Below are 10,210 nucleotides of genomic sequence, written 5' to 3' on the forward strand. Positions count from 1 at the left end.
TTCTCGCCGTTAGCATGATCTCAAAGTACCAGAAGCCATGTGATCTATATAGTATAACGGGACATTAGACCGAACCTGCGATAGATAAATATATCTTGGATGATTGTATATTAGCGGCTAAATGTCAATCAAACATGCGAATTTTAGGTTTTCCATGAAATCTATTTGGAAGAAGAGGCTTGATAGTACTACCGTAAGTACATAATATACAGTCCCAGCAGTAGCGGTTAAACTATAGAAGAGTCGAGTATTATCCATGCATACCAGGCGTAAAAAGCGTTCATCCAGTTACTAAACAGGTGCCAGGCCAACAAGAATCCGATCCGTGTATTCCGTACAGACTAACATTAAGAAGGCGACTACCAAAGTGAATGTCATGATATTCGTACAGCTTGTATACAAATGTTGGTTTTTCAAATATACGCTGGATACCACTATACTTAATGCAGAGCATAGTTAAGATGATAACTATTGTGGATATAGAACCAATTGAACACCATGTATTAATATAACAAAGATAATCAGGGTAATCTGGTATCCTTCTTGGCATAACGTTGAAACCAAGTATATGCATAGGGATGAAAATTAATAAGATACTACCTAAGAAGACTACAAACCAGATGCTTAAATATGGAGAAGCACCGGTATTTACATGGAATAGATTTACAGTATCTCCGAACATATCTCTGCTATAGAAGATAAAGCCACATATAGTAGCTAGTACTGCACCAAGAGATAATACGAAATGGAAATGAGCTACAATATAGTATGTATCATGTAGGGCAATATCCATACCAGCGTTACCCATAACTACACCTGTAGTACCACCTAGAGTAAACAATAGGATAAAACTAAGAGCAGCCCATAGATCTACAGTTCTTGTAGTTGTATGGCTAGCCATATAGGTACCTAACCAGTTGAAAATCTTAGTACCGGTAGGAATTGCAATCATAATAGTCATAGCAGAGAAATAAGCTCTGGTATCTACCTCTAGACCGACTGTCATCATATGATGTGCCCATACTAAGGAACCTAGAATAGAAATACAACCCATAGCTAAGATCATAGATTGTCCACCGAAGACAGATCTAGCAGCATACATAGATAATGTCTGCGAGACTACACCAAAAGCAGGTAAAATTAGAATGTATACCTCTGGATGTCCGAAGAACCAGAATAGATGTTGATAAAGTACACTATCACCAGAATACATAGAATCATAAAATTCAGTGTTTACGTGTAGATCAAGAAGGATCATAACTAATCCACCAGTAAGAATAGGTAGAGTGAAGACTAACATAAGGGCAGTAAATATGATAGCCCAGATATATAGAATATAGTTCTTAGCACCAGCATTAGAACCCATGAAGACGCAAGTACCAAGGAAGTTAATAGAACTTAAAATACTACTAATTCCTAGTACTGCAAGACCTCCGATAATCCAATCAGTTGCCTCTGGATTTAACACCATCAAGCTAGTACTTAGTGGAGGATACATTGTCCAACCAAGACCACTACCAAACTCGGAACAAATACTTTGAGTTAACAACACAGAACCTAATGGTACTAGAAAATAGGAGATCGCGTTAGTTCTTGGGAAAACGACTTCCGAACCACCAATATATATTGGTACAAAGAAGTTACCATATCCTCCGTACAAAGCAGGCATTAAGAACATAAAGATCATAGCTAGGCCATGTATCGTTATTATCACATTATAAGTAGCTATCGTCTCTGTACAAATGATCCGCGATCCAGAACTGTATAACTCAAATCGAATAAACAAAGACATTATAGTTCCTAGAATACTGAAGATGACTCCGGTTATGAGATACAGACAACCAAGTTCTTTATGATTGCAGTACACCACCACCCCACTGGACTGCTTAAGACAGCTAAAAGTGTTGGATTTCAATATCCTACTACATTAAGATTATTCCACATCGGTTATGTTCTAGGCGTAATATATGGATTCTTGTTCTCACTCATCTTAACAGCGAGAGAAAACTACTACTCAGATGCTAGTCTAATCAGTAGCATCGTACTTGGAGTTATCATCTCTGAGACAGGATTATTTATCAGCTTTTTCTGGGGAGTATATACTACGAGTTGGACTACTGGTTTAGATCTTGAAGGTCTTTGTTTACCGGATCCAAGTTCTCTTGTGCTTTTCATGACCATCATGTTAAGTGCATTAGCAGAGCATAGTTAAGATGATAACTATTGTGGATATAGAACCAATTGAACACCATGTATTAATATAACAAAGATAATCAGGGTAATCTGGTATCCTTCTTGGCATAACGTTGTGTAGTTATATGAAGCGTACATTCCTTAATATCTGGAACAATAGATTATGGTTAGGTAGTGGAACAAGGAGAGCGTCTGTTGTACATCAACACTAGATACTGCTAATACCACTGTAGAGGTATAGTATATAATCCCTGCCCGGTGCAGTAAAATGTAAACGGCGGCTGTATTATGACGGTCCAAAGGTAGGTAAATCCTTGTCGGGTAATTATCGTCGTGCGTGAAAGTTGGTCCGATCTTCACATGTCGTTTATCTAAAACTTTCTTAAATAGAATTATCTTTGAATATGAGGATCCAGATGGCCCGACGGTTAGACCCTGAGCACCTTTACATCCCTTAAATCATATACAGGATCAAATCTTCCTTGAGCGACTCGACAGGCACTAGAGATAGCGTGAAAGCTCTTTTGATTTCCATGAACGGAGTTACATATTAGATTCTCTTCGCTCCCATGGTATTTAGTAAGTTAACATTGAAACGTATCCAGTGTAAAGTTTGAAACGTAATCCAGCTTTACCTTCTATGTTGTTATGTTAACCAAATAAGTTTCATCGTTGTTGATATTTCATTGACATGTTGATAACATAAATACTAACAAACCACCGGTTTTGGATGGGATTACTTTTAACACCGCATAATATGCTAAAAAGTACCATTCAGGTACGATATGAAGCGGAGTTACAAACCGGTTCACTGGTATGGAGTTATCTGGGTGCGATAATTCGACATAGTTGTGATGTTAAGGAGCATAGGAGATGCTACACGCCTTAATTGGTACTGCATTGATATAATTATCGTACAAGCACTCAGCTAGTTATTGAGAGACACTCACGAGCCCAAAACCATAACTTCGTAATCTCAATGGTTTGTGATAGAACCATAACACAATGATCTTTACACAGTTCAACCCTGTATTATAAAATCCAGTAGACTCATGTCCTTGTCGTTTATATAAATCTATTAATGCTTGTCAAGTTCCTTGTATCTAGTTAGCTCACTGCGTACTTAGGATCAGACCAAAAGAGTTCACTAATGGTACTAGAAAATAGGAGATCGCGTTAGTTCTTGGGAAAACGACTTCCGAACCACCAATATATATTGGTACAAAGAAGTTACCATATCCTCCGTACAAAGCAGGCATTAAGAACATAAAGATCATAGCTAGGCCATGTATCGTTATTATCACATTATAAGTAGCTATCGTCTCTGTACAAATGATCCGCGATCCAGAACTGTATAACTCAAATCGAATAAACAAAGACATTATAGTTCCTAGAATACTGAAGATGACTCCGGTTATGAGATACAGACAACCAAGTTCTTTATGATTGCAGTACACCACCACCCCACTGGACTGCTTAAGACAGCTAAAAGTGTTGGATTTCAATATCACGGTAATCATGTTTGCTTGGAAGCTGTAGTCATTATAACTATTGATTTAGTATAAGCATAGAACCAATCCGGTAGTAAGATATACGATAGTAGCTAATCTACCATATAAGATATAAGTCGCTTGTGGAATAGCACTACCAATAATAATCAAGAAGATCATACTGTATACCCAAATAATTACCCATCCACTGACTACATTTCGAGTCATAAAATGTTGTCGTATCAACATTCGAGTATTCAAAGCTCGAATTTCAGATAAAAGAGCTAAGTTAATGAGAGAGGACATAAATACTAACAAACCACCGGTTTTGGATGGGATTACTTTTAACACCGCATAATATGCTAAAAAGTACCATTCAGGTACGATATGAAGCGGAGTTACAAACCGGTTCACAGGTATGGAGTTATCTGGGTGCGATAATTCGACATAGCTGTGATGTTAAGGAGCATAGGAGATGCTACACGCCTTAATTGGTACTGCATTGATATAATTATCGTACAAGCACTCAGCTAGTTATTGAGAGACACTCACGAGCCCAAAACCATAACTTTCGTAATCTCAATGGTTTGTGATAGAACCATAACACAATGATCTTTACACAGTTCAACCCTGTATTATAAAATCCAGTAGACTCATGTCCTTGTCGTTTATATAAATCTATTAATGCTTGTCAAGTTCCTTGTATCTAGTTAGCTCACTGCGTACTTAGGATCAGACCAAAAGAGTTCACTAATGGTACTAGAAAATAGGAGATCGCGTTAGTTCTTGGGAAAACGACTTCCGAACCACCAATATATATTGGTACAAAGAAGTTACCATATCCTCCGTACAAAGCAGGCATTAAGAACATAAAGATCATAGCTAGGCCATGTATCGTTATTATCACATTATAAGTAGCTATCGTCTCTGTACAAATGATCCGCGATCCAGAACTGTATAACTCAAATCGAATAAAACAAAGACATTATAGTTCCTAGAATACTGAAGATGACTCCGGTTATGAGATACAGACAACCAAGTTCTTTATGATTGCAGTACACCACCACCCCACTGACTGCTTAAGACAGCTAAAAGTGTTGGATTTCAATATCACGGTAATCATGTTTGCTTGGAAGCTGTAGTCATTATAACTATTGATTTAGTATAAGCATAGAACCAATCCGGTAGTAAGATATACGATAGTAGCTAATCTACCATATAAGATATAAGTCGCTTGTGGAATAGCACTACCAATAATAATCAAGAAGATCATACTGTATACCCAAATAATTACCCATCCACTGACTACATTTCGAGTCATAAAATGTTGTCGTATCAACATTCGAGTATTCAAAGCTCGAATTTCAGATAAAAGAGCTAAGTTAATGAGAGAGGACATAAATACTAACAAACCACCGGTTTTGGATGGGATTACTTTTAACACCGCATAATATGCTAAAAAGTACCATTCAGGTACGATATGAAGCGGAGTTACAAACCGGTTCACTGGTATGGAGTTATCTGGGTGCGATAATTCAATCAAACCAAAAGCCGTTTGTAAGAAAATTAAACCAATTAGATAGGATAGACATTTAGCATCGGTCATTAACATATGAGGATAGAAGGCTACTTTAAGTGCGGAATCAATACCTGCAGGGTTACTAGAACCATTTAAATGTAAATAGAAGATGTGTAATACAATTAGAATGCAACCTACAAAAGGTAATATAAAGTGCAATACAAAGAATCGTTTTAATGTTACATCAGATACATAGTATCCACCGAGTAACCAAGGTACTAAATATGGTATTGGAGAAAGGAGATTAGTAATGACTGTAGCACCCCAGAAACTCATCTGTCCCCATGGTAGTACATAACCGAGGAAAGCAGTGGCTATAGTAAGTAGATATAAAACTAAACCAGACATCCAAGCAGTAGTTAAATAACTATAGCTGGAGTTATACATACCTCGAGACATGTGTATTAAGATACACAAGAAGACGAAAGAAGCAGTTGTTGCATGCAACATCCTAAATTCCCATCCTGCTGCTACCTCTCTAACTAGATGTTTGAACACTAGCAAATGCACAAGATGCTTCAGAAGTATATCGGAACGCTAAAGTGATACCTGTAATTATTTGGAGTACAAAGGTAATTGCAACTAAGAAACCAAAGTTATAAGATGAATTTAGATTGAGAGCACACCGATAAAAGACGAGGTGTGCCCGGAATAGACTCATGGAAATTTGGTGTGTTCTCGAAACCATGCTAGCACAATAGAACTTCGTTAAATAACTACATATTAAAATGAGCGCATGTAAACTAGTCTTAAACACACCGCTCGTCACGTAACAAATCTCAAATCGTACTGTAGATTTTATATATGTACCGTAACTATAACCATGGTGACATCCAATGTTCACGCTCAATCTTTACCATACATAGTACTTTTATGATCCAGGCTGGTTTAATAAGTCAAAGTTTAGCCGGAAGTTAGCGTCTAAAATATATAACCGATAGTCTCAACTTAGATGCACAGATGGACATAATTAATCCTTGTACGGTTTTGTACCTACTTGACTCCTCAGTTTAAGTTAAGGAGTCCTTTGTTTACAGCTTGTACCGTTACTTTCAGGAGCATACCGTTAAATTCGATGATCTTATGTGTTCACTCAAATCGAATAAACAAAGACATTATAGTTCCTAGAATACTGAAGATGACTCCGGTTATGAGATACAGACAACCAAGTTCTTTATGATTGCAGTACACCACCACCCCACTGGACTGCTTAAGACAGCTAAAAGTGTTGGATTTCAATATCCTACTACATTAAGATTATTCCACATCGGTTATGTTCTAGGCGTAATATATGGATTCTTGTTCTCACTCATCTTAACAGCGAGAGAAAACTACTACTCAGATGCTAGTCTAATCAGTAGCATCGTACTTGGAGTTATCATCTCTGAGACAGGATTATTTATCAGCTTTTTCTGGGGAGTATATACTACGAGTTGGACTACTGGTTTAGATCTTGAAGGTCTTTGTTTACCGGATCCAAGTTCTCTTGTGCTTTTCATGACCATCATGTTAAGTGCATTAGCAGAGCATAGTTAAGATGATAACTATTGTGGAATATAGAACCAATTGAACACCATGTATTAATATAACAAAGATAATCAGGGTAATTGGTATCCTTCTTGGCATAACGTTGTGTAGTTATATGAAGCGTACATTCCTTAATATTGGAACAATAGATTATGGTTAGGTAGTGGAACAAGGAGAGCGTCTGTTGTACATCAACTAGATACTGCTAATACCACTGTAGAGGTATAGTATATAATCCAGTAAAATGTAAACGGCGGCTGTATTATGACGGTCCAAAGGTAGTAAATCCTTGTCGGGTAATTATCGTCGTGCGTGAAAGTTGGTCCGACTCTTCACATGTCGTTTATCTAAAACTTTCTTAAATAGAATTATCTTTGAATATGAGGATCCAGATGGCCCGACGGTTAACCTGAGCACCTTTACATCCTTAAATCATATACAGGATCAAATCTTCCTTGAGCGACTCGACAGGCACTAGAGATAGCGTGAAAGCTCTTTTGATTTCCATGAACGGAGTTACATATTAGATTCTCTTCGCTCCATGGTATTTAGTAAGTTAACATTGAAACGTATCCAGTGTAAAGTTTGAACGTAATCCAGCTTTACCTTCTATGTTGTTATGTTAACCAAATAAGTTTCATCGTTGTTGATATTTCATTGACATGTTGATAACATAAAATACTAACAAACCACCGGTTTTGGATGGGATTACTTTTAACACCGCATAATATGCTAAAAAGTACCATTCAGGTACGATATGAAGCGGAGTTACAAACCGGTTCACTGGTATGGAGTTATCTGGGTGCGATAATTCAACCAAAAGCCGTTTTGTAAGAAAATTAAACCAATTAGATAATATGGTAGATAGGGAACAACTGTCTCCAGACGTTCTTAACCCAGCTCACGTATTACATCTGACGGTGAACTAGCGTTCCTAACTGAATCTTGTTCAATAACAAGGGAGTAATGAGCCGACATGGAGGTGCTGATAACAATCGAGATTAGAACTCCCAATATTATCTGACCTGTTATCCCGGCGTACCTTACGACCGTTATATGATTTAGAGATAGAATGTAATGTTATTAATATCCACATGGTTTCTACAAAGTGTAGATATAAAATAGTGAATGGTTCTGTAAAGATCTTGCATAACATACCTTTAGATTTGCTTAGCATTATAGAGCTTGTAGGCATGTAAGTAACTAAAGAACTATAGATACTTTGAGTGAAGAATACAAGGATAGCTCCAACAATAACATGGCTAAAATGTATACCAGTTAAGATGAAAAGTCCATTACCAAATGCATTATCATTAATATAAAGAGATAGTCCTAAGTATTCCGTACAGACTAACATTAAGAAGGCGACTACCAAAGTGAATGTCATGATATTCGTACAGCTTGTATACAAATGTTGGTTTTTCAAATATACGCTGGATACCACTATACTTAATGCAGAGCATAGTTAAGATGATAACTATTGTGGATATAGAACCAATTGAACACCATGTATTAATATAACAAAGATAATCAGGGTAATCTGGTATCCTTCTTGGCATAACGTTGTGTAGTTATATGAAGCGTACATTCCTTAATATCTGGAACAATAGATTATGGTTAGGTAGTGGAACAAGGAGAGCGTCTGTTGTACATCAACACTAGATACAAGGAACTTGACAAGCATTAATAGATTTATATAAACGACAAGGACATGAGTCTACTGGATTTTATAATACAGGGTTGAACTGTGTAAAGATCATTGTGTTATGGTTCTATCACAAACCATTGAGATTACGAAGTTATGGTTTTGGGCTCGTGAGTGTCTCTCAATAACTAGCTGAGTGCTTGTACGATAATTATATCAATGCAGTACCAATTAAGGCGTGTAGCATCTCCTATGCTCCTTAACATCACAGCTATGTCGAATTATCGCACCCAGATAACTCCATACCAGTGAACCGGTTTGTAACTCCGCTTCATATCGTACCTGAATGGTACTTTTTAGCATATTATGCGGTGTTAAAAGTAATCCCATCCAAAACCGGTGGTTTGTTAGTATTTATGTCCTCTCTCATTAACTTAGCTCTTTTATCTGAAATTCGAGCTTTGAATACTCGAATGTTGATACGACAACATTTTATGACTCGAAATGTAGTCAGTGGATGGGTAATTATTTGGGTATACAGTATGATCTTCTTGATTATTATTGGTAGTGCTATTCCACAAGCGACTTATATCTTATATGGTAGATTAGCTACTATCGTATATCTTACTACCGGATTGGTTCTATGCTTATACTAAATCAATAGTTATAATGACTACAGCTTCCAAGCAAACATGATTACCGTGATATTGAAATCCAACACTTTTAGCTGTCTTAAGCAGTCCAGTGGGGTGGTGGTGTACTGCAATCATAAAGAACTTGGTTGTCTGTATCTCATAACCGGAGTCATCTTCAGTATTCTAGGAACTATAATGTCTTTGTTTATTCGATTTGAGTTATACAGTTCTGGATCGCGGATCATTTGTACAGAGACGATAGCTACTTATAATGTGATAATAACGATACATGGCCTAGCTATGATCTTTATGTTCTTAATGCCTGCTTTGTACGGAGGATATGGTAACTTCTTTGTACCAATATATATTGGTGGTTCGGAAGTCGTTTTCCCAAGAACTAACGCGATCTCCTATTTTCTAGTACCATTAGTGAACTCTTTTGGTCTGATCCTAAGTACGCAGTGAGCTAACTAGATACAAGGAACTTGACAAGCATTAATAGATTTATATAAACGACAAGGACATGAGTCTACTGGATTTTATAATACAGGGTTGAACTGTGGGTTAGTTTCAATGCCCAAGGCAGAGCACTGGATTGGATACCCAGGGAACTGTGCTCCCATTAATAAGAATCATATTCTAAGTCACCAGGCATGCAATACCAATCAGATAACAACTGAAGCTAGACTCCATGTTACACTTACTAAAATGGGATTCCTAGGTTGATATAAACTACCTTTTTCTGGGGAGTATATACTACGAGTTGGACTACTGGTTTAGATCTTGAAGGTCTTTGTTTACCGGATCCAAGTTCTCTTGTGCTTTTCATGACCATCATGTTAAGTGCATTAAGTATAGTGGTATCCAGCGTATATTTGAAAAACCAACATTTGTATACAAGCTGTACGAATATCATGACATTCACTTTGGTAGTCGCCTTCTTAATGTTAGTCTGTACGGAATACTTAGGACTATCTCTTTATATTAATGATAATGCATTTGGTAATGGACTTTTCATCTTAACTGGTATACATTTTAGCCATGTTATTGTTGGAGCTATCCTTGTATTCTTCACTCAAAGTATCTATAGTTCTTTAGTTACTTACATGCCTACAAGCTCTATAATGCTAAGCAAATCTAA

The 10,210-nt window shown here is 37.0% G+C and overlaps 5 protein-coding genes across 5 annotated transcripts; 3 read left to right on the top strand and 2 right to left on the bottom strand.

The window, feature by feature from the left end:
* Positions 1-1,852: 1,852 nt before the first annotated feature.
* BESB_081160 (uncharacterized protein) lies at positions 1,853-2,212 on the top strand (the record flags this gene model as incomplete). The annotated part of the gene is made up of 1 exon (XM_029366466.1): positions 1,853-2,212. One exon carries the CDS (start codon positions 1,853-1,855, stop codon positions 2,210-2,212), a length of 360 nt encoding a protein of 119 aa, XP_029214815.1.
* A 1,537-nt stretch (positions 2,213-3,749) lies between these two features.
* Positions 3,750-4,285, bottom strand: BESB_081170 (cytochrome b; the record flags this gene model as incomplete). Its single annotated transcript, XM_029366467.1, has 2 exons — positions 3,750-4,134; positions 4,236-4,285. The coding sequence occupies 2 exons, from the start codon at positions 4,283-4,285 to the stop codon at positions 3,750-3,752; spliced, it is 435 nt and encodes a 144-aa protein (XP_029214816.1).
* Positions 4,286-6,222: 1,937 nt separating this feature from the next.
* On the top strand, positions 6,223-6,798 carry BESB_081180 (uncharacterized protein; the record flags this gene model as incomplete). Its single annotated transcript, XM_029366468.1, has 2 exons — positions 6,223-6,241; positions 6,545-6,798. 2 exons carry the CDS (start codon positions 6,223-6,225, stop codon positions 6,796-6,798), a joined length of 273 nt encoding a protein of 90 aa, XP_029214817.1.
* Positions 6,799-7,426: 628 nt separating this feature from the next.
* On the bottom strand, positions 7,427-8,252 carry BESB_081190 (putative apocytochrome b; the record flags this gene model as incomplete). Its single annotated transcript, XM_029366469.1, has 2 exons — positions 7,427-7,664; positions 8,137-8,252. 2 exons carry the CDS (start codon positions 8,250-8,252, stop codon positions 7,427-7,429), a joined length of 354 nt encoding a protein of 117 aa, XP_029214818.1.
* A 338-nt stretch (positions 8,253-8,590) lies between these two features.
* Positions 8,591-9,090, top strand: BESB_081200 (cytochrome b; the record flags this gene model as incomplete). Its single annotated transcript, XM_029366470.1, has 2 exons — positions 8,591-8,604; positions 8,706-9,090. 2 exons carry the CDS (start codon positions 8,591-8,593, stop codon positions 9,088-9,090), a joined length of 399 nt encoding a protein of 132 aa, XP_029214819.1.
* Between the last annotated feature and the right edge of the window lie 1,120 nt (positions 9,091-10,210).

This window comes from Besnoitia besnoiti (assembly GCF_002563875.1).
Source record: "Besnoitia besnoiti strain Bb-Ger1 chromosome Unknown contig00086, whole genome shotgun sequence".
Classification (NCBI taxonomy): Eukaryota; Apicomplexa; class Conoidasida; order Eucoccidiorida; family Sarcocystidae; genus Besnoitia; species Besnoitia besnoiti.